This window comes from Cherax quadricarinatus, unplaced genomic scaffold (assembly GCF_038502225.1).
Source record: "Cherax quadricarinatus isolate ZL_2023a unplaced genomic scaffold, ASM3850222v1 Contig14, whole genome shotgun sequence".
Classification (NCBI taxonomy): Eukaryota; Metazoa; Arthropoda; class Malacostraca; order Decapoda; family Parastacidae; genus Cherax; species Cherax quadricarinatus.
Genome location: NW_027195040.1, coordinates 330,317 through 346,449, shown reverse-complemented (window position 1 = coordinate 346,449; position 16,133 = coordinate 330,317). Strand labels below are relative to the sequence as shown.

The following is a 16,133-nucleotide window of genomic DNA, read 5'->3' as shown; positions in this document are numbered from 1 at the left end:
ACATCTCTCACTTCTGTCTTCACATCTCTCACTTCTGTCTTCACATCTCTCACTTCTGTCTTCACATCTCTCACTTCTGTCTTCACATCTCTCACTTCTGACTTCACATCTCTCACTTCTGTCTTCACATCTCTCACTACTGTCTTCACATCTCTCACTTCTGTCTTCACATCTCTCACTTCTGTCTTCACATCTCTCACTTCTGTCTTCACATCTCTCACTTCACATCTCTGTCTTCTTCACATCTCTCACTACTGTCTTCACATCTCTCACTTCTGTCTTCACATCTCTCACTACTGTCTTCACATCTCTCACTTCTCCTGTCTTCACATCTCTCACTTCTCCTGTCTTCACATCTCTCACTTCTGTCTTCACATCTCTCACTTCTCCTGTCTTCACATCTCTCACTCTGGATATATTTAATAAAACACTGAACATCCACATTCTATATTAACCTAAGATAGTAATATTTACATACATAATAATGAAGAGTTTCTTTCCATATATATGTGTAGTTTCCTGGTTGTGTCTTGAATATTCACAAGTGAACATACATTCATCCACACACATTAATGTCTCCACTCAATCAACATACATTATACACAATCTATATATATACATACATGTATATATGTGTGTGTGTGTGTGTGTGTGTGTGTGTGTGTGTGTGTGTGTGTGTGTGCGTGTGCGTGTGTGCGTGGAGAGAGGGAGAGAGAGAAGAGAGAGTATGTACTTTTGAATCTTAGCGTATCATGGAGAAACAAGAGATAAATAACAAGAAAAAAAGACAACAGATAACAATTAATCAGAGTTTCCATACCTGAAAACGTGAAGATTTACTCGTGGACAGTAATTTGGACACCAAAAAATGTTTAAAATACACTTAAACAGTTAAATAATCGAATAAATTAATAATTAATATGAATGCAATATGAAATATAAATAGAACTCCGAAATTGTTACTAAGTGGCCAGAGCTTGGTGGGCGAACTGGGTGAGTGAGGTCTCTCGTCTAGGTAGTCTGCGGGTCAAGGCTGTCCAGGAGGATGTTACTGCTGGGCGCAGATTTCTGCGTGTCCTCCCCAGTAATAACATCTAACTGTTCTCGTTGTTCTCTTGGGTTGTTGTCTTGTCCTTGTGTTGTTGTCCTCTCCTTCGGTTGTTGTCCTCTCCTTCGGTTGTTGTCCTCTCCTTCGGTTGTTGTCCTCTCCTTCGGTTGTTGTCCTCTCCTTCGGTTGTTGTCCTCTCCTTCGGTTGTTGTCCTCTCCTTCGGTTGTTGTCCTCTCCTTCGGTTGTTGTCCTCTCCTTCGGTTGTTGTCCTCTCCTTAGGTTGTTGTCCTCTCCTTAGGTTGTTGTCCTCTCCTTCGGTTGTTGTCCTCTCCTTCGGTTGTTGTTCGGTTGTTGTCCTCTCCTTCGGTTGTTATCCTCTCCTTCGGTTGTTGTCCTCTCCTTAGGTTGTTGTCCTCTCCTTCGGTTGTTCGGTTGTTGTCCTCTCCTTCGGTTGTTCGGTTGTTGTCCTCTCCTTCGGTTGTTGTCCTCTCCTTCGGTTGTTGTCCTCTCCTTCGGTTGTTGTCCTCTTCTTCGGTTGTTGTCCTCTCCTTAGGTTGTTGTCCTCTCCTTCGGTTGTTGTTCTCTCCATGTGTTGGGTGTCCTCTCCTTGTGTTGTTGTCCTCTCCTTGTGTTGTGGTCAAGTCCTTGTGTTGTTGTCTGATTCTTGTGTTGTTGTCCTCTCCTTGTGTTGTTGTCTGGTCCTTGTGTTGTTGTCCTCTCCTTGTGTTGTTGTCTGGTCCTTGTGTTGTTGTCCTCTCCTTGTGTTGTTGTCTCGTCCTTGTGTTGTTGTCCTGTCCTTGTGTTGTTGTCTCGTCCTTGTGTTGTCCTCTCCTTGTGTTGTTGTCTCGTCCTTGTGTTGTCCTCTCCTTGTGTTGTTGTCTGGTTCTTGTGTTGTTGTCTGGTTCTTGTGTTGTTGTCCTCTCCTTGTGTTGTTGTCTGGTCCTTGTGTTGTCCTGTCCTTGTGTTGTTGTCTGGTCCTTGTGTTGTTGTCTAATCCTTGTGTTGCTGACCTCAGGGAAGTGGTGAATGGTGAATATCCGAGGGGACAAGGATGGTCACCTGAAGACATGGACCTGAGTGAGGCATTAATAACTTAATGATCTTCCCTTTCAGAACTTCAAGATCTTCGAGAACTTCAAGATCTTCGAGACCTTCAAGAGCTTCGAGACCTTCAAGAACTTCGAGACCTTCAAGAACTTCGATAACCTCGAGACCTTCAAGAATTTCACCCTTCACTGCCATTCCTTCACCCTCACTACCATTCCATCACACTCACCAAAACTCGATCACTCTCACCACCAGTCCATCACCCTCACCATCAGTCCATCACCTTCAACACCAGTCCATCACCCTCACCATCAGTCCATCACCTTCAACACCAGTCCATCACCCTCACCATCAGTCCATCACCTTCAACACCAGTCCATCACCCTCACCATCAGTCCATCACCTTCATCACCAGTCCATCACCCTCACCATCAGTCCATCACCTTCAACACCAGTCCATCACCCTCACCATCAGTCCATCACCTTCAACACCAGTCCATCACCCTCACCATCAGTCCATCACCTTCAACACCAGTCCATCACCCTCACCATCAGTCCATCACCTTCAACACCAGTCCATCACCCTCACCATCAGTCCATCACCTTCAACACCAGTCCATTACTCTCACCACCAGTCCATAACCCTCACCACCAGTCCATCACCCTCACCACCAGTCCATCACCCTCACCACCAGTCCATCACCCTCACCACCAGTCCATCACCCTCACCACCAGTCCACCCTCAACACCAGTCCATCACCATCACCACCATTCCATCACTCTCACCACCAGTCCATCACCCTCACCACCAGTCCATCACCCTCAACACCAGTCCATCACCATCACCACCATTCCATCACTCTCACCACCAGTCCATCACCCTCACCACCAGTTCATCACCCTCACCACCCGTCCATCACACTCACCGCCAATCCATCACTCTCACCACCAGTCCATCACCCTCACCACCAGTCTATCACCCTCACCAAGTGTTCATCACAATCGTCAATCGTTCGTCACAAGCGTCAGTCGTTCATCACAAACGTCAGTCGTTAATCACAATCGTCAGTCGTTCATCACAATCGTCAGTCGTTCATCACAACGGTCAGTCGTTCATCATAATCGTCAGTCGATCATCACAATCGCCAGTCGTTCATCACAATCGTCAGTCATTCATCACTATCGTCAGTCGTTCATAACTATCGTCAGTCGTTCATCAAAATCGTCAGTCGTTCATCACAAGTGTCAATCGTTCATCACAATCGTCAGTCGTTCGTCACAATCGTCAATCGTTCGTCACAATCGTCAGTCGTTCAATCACAAGCGTCAGTCGTTAACCACAATCGTCAGTCATTCATCACAGCGGTCAGTCGTTCATCACAATCGTAAGTCATTCATCACAACCGCCAGTCGTTCATCACAATCGCCAGTCGTTCATCACAATCGTCATTCGTTCATTACAATCGTGACTCGCTAGACACAATCATCACAGGTTCACCACCCACACCACCAGTCCATCACCCTTCCGAACAGTTCATAACTCTCACAACCAGTCCATCACCCTTACCACCAGTCCCTCACTCTCACTACCAGTTCATCACTCTCTCCACCAGTCCATCACCATCACCACCAGTCTATCACCCTCACCAACAGATCATCACCCTCACCACCCATCCATCACTCACTCCACCAGTCCATCACCATCACCACCAGTTCTTCACCTTCTCCACAAGTCCATCAATCTCACCACCACTCCATCACCCTCACCACCAGTCTATCACCCTCAACATCAGTCCATCACACTCACCACCAGTCCATCACACTCACCACCAGTCCATCACACTCACCACCAGTCCATCACACTCACCACCAGTCCATCACACTCACCACCAGTCCATCACCCTCACCACCAGTCCATCACACTCACCACCAGTCCATCACCCTCACCACCAGTCCATCACCCTCACCACCAGTCCATCACCCTCACCACCAGTCCATCACACTCACCACCAGTCCATCACCCTCACCACCAGTCCATCACCCTCACCACCAGTCCATCACACTCACCACCAGTCCATCACACTCACCACCAATCCATCACACTCACCACCAATCCATCACACTCACCACCAGGAGGCCTGGTCACAGACCACCGCGGGGGCGTCACCCCCTCACCACTCCAGGTAAATCACTCTCACCACCAGTCCATCACTCAGTCACCATCAGTCATCATCACCTCACCACCAGTCCATCACACTCACCACCAGTCCATCACCCTCACCACCAGTCCATCACACTCACCACAGGTCCATCACACTCACCACCAGTCCATCACACTCACCACCAGTCCATCACTCTCACCACCAGTCCATCACTCTCACCACCAGTCCATCACTCTCACCACCAGTCCATCACACTCACCACCAGTCCATCACCCTCACCACCAGTCCATCACCCTCACCACCAGTCCATCACCCTCACCACCAGTCCATCACCCTCACCACCAGTCCATCACTCTCACCACCAGTCCATCACCCTCACCACCAATCCATCACACTCACCACCAGTCCATCACCCTCACCACCAGTCCATCACACTCACCATCAGTCCATCACCCTCACCACCAGTCCATCACTCTCACCATCAGTCCATCACTCTCACCACCAGTCCATCACTCTCACCACCAATCCATCACCCTCACCACCAGTCCATCACCCTCACCATCAGTCCATCACTCTCACCATCAATCCGTCACCATCACCATCAGTCCATCACCCTCACCACCAGTCCATCACCCTCACCACCAGTCCATCACCCTCACCACCAGTCCATCACCCTCACCACCAGTCCATCACCTTCACCACCAGTCCATCACCTTCACCACCAGTCCATCACCCTCACCACCAGTCCATCACCCTCACCACCAGTCCATCACCCTCACCACCAGTCCATCACCCTCACCACCAGTCCATCACTCTCACCACCAGTCCATCACTCTCACCACCAGACCATCACTCTCACCACCAGACCATCACTCTCACCACCAGACCATCACTCTCACCACCAGACCATCACTCTCACCACCAGTCCATCACTCTCACCACCAGTCCATCACTCTCACCACCAGTCCATCACTCTCACCACCAGTCCATCACCCTCACCATCAGTCCATCACCCTCACCACCAGTCCATCACCCTCACCACCAGTCCATCACCCTCACCATCAGTCCATCACCTTCACCACCAGTCCATCACCCTCACCACCAGTCCATCACCCTCACCACCAGTCCATCACCCTCACCACCAGTCCATCACTCTCACCACCAGTCCATCACCCTCACCACCAGTCCATCACCCTCACCACCAGTCCATCACTCTCACCACCAGTCCATCACCCTCACCACCAGTCCATCACCCTCACCACCAGTCCATCACTCTCACCACCAGTCCATCACCACCACCAGTCCATCACTCTCACCACCAGTCCATCACTCTCACCACCAGTCCATCACTCTCACCACCAGTCCATCACCCTCACCACCAGTCCATCACCCTCACCACCAGTCCATCACCCTCACCACCAGTCCATCACTCTCACCACCAGTCCATCACTCTCACCACCAGTCCATCACTCACCACCAGTCCATCACCCTCACCACCAGTCCATCACCCTCACCACCAGTCCATCACTCTCACCACCAGTCCATCACCCTCCTCAGCAGTCCATCACCCTCACCACCAGTCCATCACTCTCACCACCAGTCCATCACCCTCACCACCAGTCCATCACCCTCACCACCAGTCCATCACTCTCACCACCAGTCCATCACCCTCACCACCAGTCCATCACCCTCACCACCAGTCCATCACTCTCACCACCAGTCCATCATTCTCACCACCAGTCAATACATAAATTAATATTGTTAAATAGAAGTTTCTCACTAACATTAGTATACCCAACCACTACAGCCCAGTGAAGAGAGTTACGCCTCTCAAAACTTGGGTCTCAGGTTCGAATCCTGAGCTTGGCACTTAAAATTTCTCAAGGGATGACAAGTAAAGGAATGGCTGGCTTTCCTGAGAAGCGGCTTCTTTCCTCCTCACAATCTGGACCAAATAGCAAAAAGGTAAAAGTTTGTAAAAGTCAGTGTGATGGCTCACACCTTCCTCGCAAGTTTAAGAAAACTTGTCGCAAGATTTCCTGGTCACAAATTTCACTTAAGAGTGAAATTGGGGAAGGAGCTTTCGCTAAGACTCATAAACCCAATGTGACAATGGATGATGGCTCGATCATCACTGCTTCTGTGAAAATCTTCCATAGCTACCAATATGACATGACAGAAGCTAGACTGCTGAAAGCTGCTGCAGGAGCTGGAGGAGCCCCAAAATTCCTTGGGATTGCTAAAGGGCTTCATACTGCAATCATCATGGAGCTCTGCCCAGGACAGCCCTTAGACAACTTCGACAGCAACCCAGTTTGTGAATGTAAGAAATGTAAGAATGTAAGAAGCCGTAAGGAATGCAGTGACAGAGTTTCATAGGAAGGGTTTCTCACACCAAGATCTCCATCCCGGCAACATTCTCATCGAAAAAGTTGATAATAAATACGTTGCACATCTGATAGACCTGGGAATGTCCCGCAAGCTTGGGGAGGACCCATCAATGGCTAAATCATACATAGAACAAGATAATGAAGACTTAAATAACCTACTTACCTATCTACCATCTGAGCGAGGTACAAGGGACCCATCAGTGTATAAAAACAAAGTAAATCATATATAGAATAAAATGAGTAGTATAGTGGTTGTCGATGTACACGCACGCACGCACACACGCACACACACGCACACACGCACACACGCACATACGCACACACACACACACACACACACACACACACACACACACACACACACACACACACACACACACACACACACACACACACACACACACACACACACACACACACACACGCACACACATGACATGGTGACAGCAGTAAGACAAGAGAGAGAGGGGTGGGTGGATTGCATATTCTTGGACTGCAAGAAGGAGTTTGACACAGTTCCACACAAGAGATTGGTGCAAAAACTGGAGGACCAAGCAGGGATAACAGGGAAGGCACTACAATGGATCAGGGAATACTTGTCAGGAAGACAGCAGCGAGTCATGGTACGTGGCGAGGTGTCAGAGTGGGCACCTGTGACCAGCGGGGTCCCACAGGGGTCAGTCCTAGGACCAGTGCTGTTTCTGGTATTTGTGAACGACATGACGGAAGGAATAGACTCTGAGGTGTCCCTGTGTGCAGATGACGTGAAGTTGATGAGAAGAATTCACTCGATCGAAGACCAGGCAGAACTACAAAGGGATCTGGACAGGCTGCAGACCTGGTCCAGCAATTGGCTCCTGGAGTTCAATCCCACCAAGTGCAAAGTCATGAAGATTGGGGAAGGGCAAAGAAGACCGCAGACGGAGTACAGTCTAGGGGGCCAGAGACTACAAACCTCACTCAAGGAAAAAGATCTTGGGGTGAGTATAACACCAGGCACATCTCCTGAAGCGCACATCAACCAAATAACTGCTGCAGCATATGGGCGCCTGGCAAACCTCAGAACAGCATTCCGACATCTTAATAAGGGATCATTCAGGACCCTGTACACCGTGTACGTTAGGCCCATATTGGAGTATGCGGCACCAGTTTGGAACCCACACCTAGCCAAGCACGTGAAGAAACTAGAGAAAGTGCAAAGGTTTGCAACAAGACTAGTCCCAGAGCTAAGAGGTATGTCCTACGAGGAGAGGTTAAGGGAAATCAACCTGACGACACTGGAGGACAGGAGAGATAGGGGGGACATGATAACGACATACAAAATACTGAGAGGAATTGACAAGGTGGACAAAGACAGGATGTTCCAGAGATTGGACACAGTAACAAGGGGACACAGTTGGAAGCTGAAGACACAGATGAATCACAGGGATGTTAGGAAGTATTTCTTCAGCCACAGAGTAGTCAGTAAGTGGAATAGTTTGGGAAGCGATGTAGTGGAGGCAGGATCCATACATAGCTTTAAGCAGAGGTATGATAAAGCTCACGGCTCAGGGAGAGCGACCTAGTAGCGATCAGTGAAGAGGCGGGGCCAGGAGCTCGGACTCGACCCCCGCAACCTCAACTAGGTGAGTACAACTAGGTGAGTACATACGCACATACGCACATACGCACATATGCACACACGCACACACACACACACACACACACACACACACACACACACACACACACACACACACACACACACACACACACACACACACACACACACACACACACACACACACACACACACACACACACACACACACACACACACACACACACACACACACACACACACACACACACACACGCACAAAGATACATACATTATGCATTTGTGAATCTTTGTGTATCATGAAGAAACATGAGACGAATAACAAGAAAAATGATAAGTGATAACAATTAATTACATTTTCCATGTATGGATCTTGAAGCTTTACTCAAGGACAATAATTTATGTACCAGAAAACGTTCACAAATATGTTCACCACCAGCAGATCACCTTCACCACCAGTCCATCACCCTCACCAAAAGTGCATCAACCTCACCACCAGTTCATCATCTTCACCGTCAGTCGATCACCCTCTCCACCAGTTCATCACTCTCATCACCAGTCCATCACCCTCAACACCAATAAATAACCCTCACCACCAGTCTGTCACCATCACTCTCACAACCAGTCCATCACCCTCACCACAAGTCCATCACCCTCTCCACCAGTCCATAACCCTCGCCACCAGTCCATCACCCTCACCACCAGCAAATAACCCTCACCACCAGGAGGCCTGGTCACAGACCGGACCGCGGGGGCGTTGACCCCCGGAACTCTCTCCAGGTAAACTCCAGGTAAACCAGTCTGTCACCATCACTCTCACAACCAGTCCATCAGCCTCTCCACCAATCCATAACCCTCGCCACCAGTCCATTACCCTTACCACCAGTGCATCACCATCAAACTCACCTCTACTCCATCACCCTCACTACCGATCCATCACCCACACCACCAGTCCATGACACTCACCACGAGTCGGCCTTCACCACCTGTTAACACAGCCACCACAAGTCCAACACCCTCACCACCTGTCCATCACCCTCACCACCAATCCGTCACACTCACTACCAGGCTAACACCCTCACCACCAGTAATTCACCCTCCCAGTCAGTCCTTCACTCTCACCACCAATCCATCACTCTCATCACCAATACATCGCCCTCACCACCAGTCCATCACCCTCACTACGAGTCCATCACCCTTATCTCCAATGCAACACTCTTATCACCAGTTCATCACCCTCACCACCAGTCAGTCACCCTTACCACCACTCCATCACCCTCACCACCATTCCAACACTCTCACCACCAGTCCATCAGCATCACCACCAGTCAATCATCCTCACCACAAGTCCACTACAATCACACTCACCACCAGTCCATCACAATCACTTTCACCACCAGTCCATCTTTCACACTTCCAATTCACCACCCGCACAACTAGTTCATCATTCTCACCAGCAGTCTATCAGCCTCACCACCAGTCCATCACCCTCACCAAAATTCCATCACCCTCATCACCTTTCCATCACCCTCACCACAAGTCCGTCACCCTCACCACCAGTACATTACCCTCACCACCAATCTATCACCCTCACCACCAGTCCATCACCCTCACTACCTATCCATCACTCTCACCACCAGTCCATCACCCTCACCACCTGTCCATCACCCCCACCACAAGTTCATCACGCTTTCCACATGTTCATCACCCTAACCCCCAGCCCATTGCCATCAATTTCACCAAAAGTCCATCACCACCATCCTCATCACCAGTACATCTCTTTCACTACCAGTCCATCTCTTTCACCACCAGTCCATGACCCTCACCACCAGACCGTAACCCTCACCACCAGTTCATCACCCTTAACAACAGTCAATCATATCACCCTCACGACCAGTACATGACCCTCACCACAAGTACATCACCCTCATCACAAGTACATCACCCTCTCCACAAGTACATCACCCTCACCACCAGTGCATCACCCTCACCACAAGTACATCACCCTCACCACCAGTCCAACACTCTCACCAGCAGTCAGTCACCCTCACGACCAATCCATCACCGTCACGAAAAGTCCACACCACTAGTTCATCACTCTCACCACCAGTCAACCACCCTCGCCATCAGTCACCCTCACCCCCCAGTCCTTCACCACCACCACATGTCCATGACCCTCAACACCAGTCTATAACCCTCGCCACTAGTATATCACCCTCACCTACAGTCCACCCTCACCATCAGTTGGTCACCAAACCGCCAGTCCATCACCCTCACCACTATTCCAACACTCTCAACACCAGACAGTCACCCTCACCACCAGTCCACCACTCTCAACACCAGTCCATAACCATCACCCCCCAGTCCATCACCCTCACCACTAGTCCATCACCCTCACCACCAGTCGAGCACTCTCGCCACGAATCGGTCACCCTCATCACAAGTCCATCACCCTCACCCTCTCCGCCAGTCCTACACTCTCACCAACAGTCCGTCACTCTCACCACCAATCCATCACCCTCATCACCAGTCCATCACCCTCACTAGCAGTCCATCACAATCATCCTCACCACCACTCTACAACAATCATCCTCACCACATGTCCAACACAATCACACTTCCAGTTCATCAACGATACCACTAGTTCACCCTCACCACCAGTCCATCACCTACACCACCAGTTCATCACCATCACCACCAGTCCATCACCCTCACCACCAGTTCATCACCCTCGCCACCAGTCCACCCTCACCACCTGTCCTTCACCCTCACCACCAGTCCATCACCCTCACCACCAGCCCATCGAGTCCTTCACTCTCACCAACAGTCCAACAACCTCACCACCATCAGATCACCCTCACCACCAGTCCATCACCCTCACCACCTGTCCATCACCCTCACCAAGAGACCATAACCTTCACCACCCGAACATCTCCCTCACCACCAGTTCGTCACCTTAACCAACAGTCTATTATACCCACAACAAATTCTTCACCCTCAACTTCAGTCCATCACCCTCAACTCCAGTCCATCACCCTCACCACCTGTCCATCACCCTCACCACCAATCCATAATACTCACCACCAGTCCACCTTCACCACAAGTTCATCACCATCACAACCAGTCCATCACCATCACCACCAGTCGTCACCATCACAAGCAGTCCTTCTCCTTTACCACCAGTCCATCACCCTCACCACAAGTACATCACCCTCAAAAACAGTGCATCACCCTCACCACCAGTTCATCACCCTCACCACCAGTCCAACCAGTGGAATCTACTACAACCAGTTCGTTATCCTCAATACCAGTCCATCATCATCACTCTCACCACCAATCCATCACCCTCACCATCAGCCTATCACCCTCACCACCAGTAAATCACCTTCACCACAAGTCTGTCACCATCACGCTCACCACCATTCCATCACCCTCACTACCAATCCGTCACCCTTACAACCAATCCATCACCCTCACCAGTCCATTACCCTAGCTTCCAGTCCATCACCCTTACAACCAATCCATCACCCTCACCACCAGTCCAACACTCTCATCCCCAATCAGTCACCCTCACCACCAGTCCATCACCCTCAAAACCAGTGTTTCACCTTTTCCACCAGTCCCTCACTCTCATAAAGAGTCCAACAACCTCACCACCAGCAGATCACCTTCACCAACAGTCCATCACCCTCACCACCTGTCCATCACCCTCACCACCAGTCCATAACACTTTTCACCCTACCATCTCCCTCACTACCAGTTCATCGCCCTAACAACAAGTCCATCACCTTCACAGCAAATTATTCACCCTCAACTCCAGTCCATCACCCTCACCACCAGTTCGTCACCCTCACCACCTATCCATCACCCTCACCACCACTCCATAGCCCTCACCACCAGTACATCACCCTCACCACCAGTTCATCACCTTCACCACCAGTCCATCACAATCACCACCAGTCCACCCTCAACACCAGCCCATCACCCTCACAACCAGTCCATCACCCTCGCCACAAGTTCATCACCTTTACCACCAGTCCATCAGTCTATCACCCTCACCAACAGTCCATCACCCTCACCACCAGAACATGACCCTCACCTCTAGTGCATCACCCTCACCACCAGTTGATCTCCCTCACGACAACTCCATCACCCTCGCCACCAGTCCATCATTCTCACCACCAGTAAATCACCGTCACCACCAGTCTATCACCATCACCCTCACCACCATTCCATCACCCTCACCACCAGTCCATCACCCTCACCACCAGTCTATCACCATCACCCTCACCACCATTCCATCACCATCACCACTAGTCCATCACTCTCACCATCAGTCCACAACCCTCACCTCCATTCAATGACCCTCACCTACATTCCATGACTCTCACCACCAGTCCATCACCCTCACCACCAGTCCATCACCCTCACCACCAGTCCATCACCCTCACCACCAGTCCATCACCCTCACCACCAGTCCATCACATTCACCACCAGTAAATCAAACTCATCGCCAGTCTATCACAATCACCCTCACCACCATTCCATCACCCTCCCCACCAGTCCATCACCATCGCCACCAGTCCATGACCCTCACCTCCTGTAGATCACGCTCGCCACCTGTGCATCACCCTCACCATCAATCCATCATCCGCTCCTCCAGTCCATCACCCTCACCACCAGTCCATCACCCTCACCATCAATCCATCATCCACTCCTCCAGTCCATCACCCTCACCACCAGTTCATCACCCTCACCACCAGTTCATATTCCTCACCACCAGTCCATCACTATCACCCTCACCACCAGTTCGTCACACTCACCGCCAGTTCATCACCCTCACCACTGGTTCATCATCCTCACCACCAGTCCACCCTCACTACCACTTCTTCACCCTCACCACCAGTTCGTCAACGTCACCACCAGTCCATCAACCTCACCACCATTCCATCACCTTCACTACCATTCCATCACCCTCACCAACAGCACATCACCCTCACATCCAGTCCGTCACCCTCACCACCGGTTCATCACCCTCACCACCAGTTCATCACCCTCACCATCAGTCCATCACTCTCACACCAACTCATCACCCTCACCACCAGTCCACCCCCACTACCAGTTCTTCACCCTCACCGCCAGTTCGTCACAATCACCACCAGTCCATCACCCTCACCACTATTCCATCACCCTCACCACTAGTAATTCACTCTCTTTGCTAGTTCTTCACTCTCACCACCAGTCCATCACTCTTACCACAAATAAATCAAACTCATCACCAGTCCATCACTCTCACAAAGAGTCCATCACCCTCACAACCAGTCCATCACCCTCACAGAGAGTCCAACAATCTCACAACCAGTCCATCACCTTCACCACCAGTTCATCACCTTCACCAGCAGACCATCACCCTCACAATAAGTTCATCACCCTCACCACCAGTTTATTACCCTCACCAACAGTCCATCACCATCACCACCGGTCCAAGCTCCCCACCAGTTCATCACCCTCACCACCAGTTCGTCACCCTCACCTAAAGTCTATCACCCTCACCACCAGTCCAACACTCTCACCAGCAGTCAGTTACCCTCTCCACCAGTCCATCTCTCTCACCAACAGTCCATCACCCTCACCCGATGTCCATCACACTCAGCACCAGTTCATCACCATCACCAGTGTATCACCCTCTCCACCACGTCATCACCAACACCACCAGTCCTTCACTTTTATCTCCAGTCCTTCACTCTCGCCAACAGTCCATCAACCTTATTTCCAGTCCTTCTCCCTCACCACCAGTCCATCACCCTCACCACCAGTCCATCACCCTCACCACCAGTCCATCACCCTCACCACGATTCCGTCACCCTCACCACCAATCCACCACCCTCACCACCAATCCACCACCCTCACCACCGATCCACCACCCACACCACCAGTACATGACCCTCACCACCAATCAACCATCACCACCTGTGCATCACCTTCACCACCAGTCCTTCACTTTTATCTCCAGTCCTTCACTCTCGCCAACAGTCCATCAACCTTATTTCCAGTCCTTCTCCCTCTCCACCAGTCCATCACCCTCACCATCAGTTCATCACCCTCACCACCGGTCCATCACCCTCACCACCGGTCCATCACCCTCACCACAGGTCCATCACCCTCACCACCGGTCCATCACCCTCACCACCGGTCCATCACCCTCACCACCAGTCCATCACCCTCACCACCAGTCCATCACCCTCACCATCAGTTCATCACCCTCACCACCGGTCCATCACCCTCACCACCGGTCCATCACCCTCACCACCAGTTCATCACCCTCACCACCAGTTAATCACCCCTACCAACAGTCCATCATACTCACCACCAATCCATCACCATCACCATCACCTTCACAAACAGTCCATCCCCATCAGCATCACCATCAGTCCATCACCCTCACCAACAGTCCATCACTCTCACCAGCAGTCCATCACCCTCACCGCCAGTTCATCACTCTCACCAACAGGTCATCACCCTCACCACCAGTCCATCTTCCACACCACCAGTCCATCATCCTCACCACCAGTCCATCACCATCACCATCACACCTAGGGGAAGCAGGGGGGTCTAAACCAACTGTCGTGTAGTATAATCAATAAACTAGTCCATTACCACAACCACAACATATAACACACTCCGGCAGCACAAAAACACTTACGGTACATTTTAATCTTTACTAGTAAATTTAATTTTAGCGTAAAAAAGTATTTTCTTTAATTTGTAAAGAAACATTATAAAATAAGAGTATATTTTCTGTCATTACCATCATATACTACATAACAATGTAGTCATGACACTACCTACCCCGTGTCACTTGACACTATCTTTCCATATGTGTCATGACACACCTACTACTTGTCACATGAAACTCTTGTCTCTGTTACGACGCTCCTTTTCTTTGTGTCACAAGACACCCTTTTGTCTGTGCCACACGACACGCCTTCTTTCCGTGTCACACGACACCCTGTTCTCTGCGTCATTACACGCTTCCTCTCTGTGTCACTCGACACCCTGTTCTCTGTGTCATGATACTCCTCTGTGTCACAAGATACTACCTTTTGTACAGGGTTACATGACACCTTAATAATGGCATATGATTTGTGTTATACCCTTCACCTGTGTTCTTATCGACACAAATTGTCTCACATATGACACCGTTAACACTAGGTAGTGTCCGTGTCTTCACACGACACTACCTCGACTGTGTCTTCACACGACACTACCTCGACTGTGTCTTCACACGACACTACCTCGACTCGACTGTGTGTCTTCACACGACACTACCTCGACTGTGTCTTCACACGACACTACCTCGACTACCTCGACTGTGTCTTCACACGACACTACCTCGACTGTGTCTTCACACGACACTACCTCGACTGTGTCTTCACACGACACTACCTCGACTGTGTCTTCACATGGCACTACATCGACTGTGTCTTCACATGGCACTACATCGACTGTGTCTTCACACGACACTACCTCGACTGTGTCTTCACACGACACTACCTCGACTGTGTCTTCACACGACACTACCTCAACTGTGTCTTCACATGACACTACCTCGACTGTGTCTTCACACGACACTACCTCGACTGTGTCTTCACATGACACTACCTCGACTGTGTCTTCACACGACACTACCTCGACTGTGTCTTCACATGACACTACCTCGACTGTGTCTTCACACGACACTACCTCGACTGTGTCTTCACACGACACTACCTCGACTGTGTCTTCACACGACACTACCTCGACTGTGTCTTCACATGACACTACCTCGACTGTGTCTTCACACGACACTACCTCGACTGTGTCTTCACATGACACTACCTCGACT

At 50.4% G+C, this 16,133-nt stretch overlaps 1 protein-coding gene across 3 annotated transcripts; it reads left to right on the top strand.

Moving 5' to 3' along the window:
• Positions 1-696: 696 nt before the first annotated feature.
• LOC138851135 (mucin-1-like) lies at positions 697-4,032 on the top strand. Of its 3 annotated transcripts, XM_070079754.1 has the most exons (3): positions 697-1,396; positions 1,454-1,545; positions 1,603-4,032. In XM_070079754.1, exon 3 carries the CDS (start codon positions 2,146-2,148, stop codon positions 3,571-3,573), a length of 1,428 nt encoding a protein of 475 aa, XP_069935855.1. In that variant the 5' UTR covers positions 697-1,396; positions 1,454-1,545; positions 1,603-2,145; the 3' UTR covers positions 3,574-4,032. The 3 variants fall into 3 exon arrangements, with proteins under 3 accessions (XP_069935855.1, XP_069935854.1, XP_069935853.1); XM_070079753.1 differs by having other exon boundaries at positions 698-1,396; positions 1,454-4,032; XM_070079752.1 differs by having other exon boundaries at positions 698-1,545.
• The last annotated feature ends 12,101 nt before the right edge of the window (positions 4,033-16,133 follow it).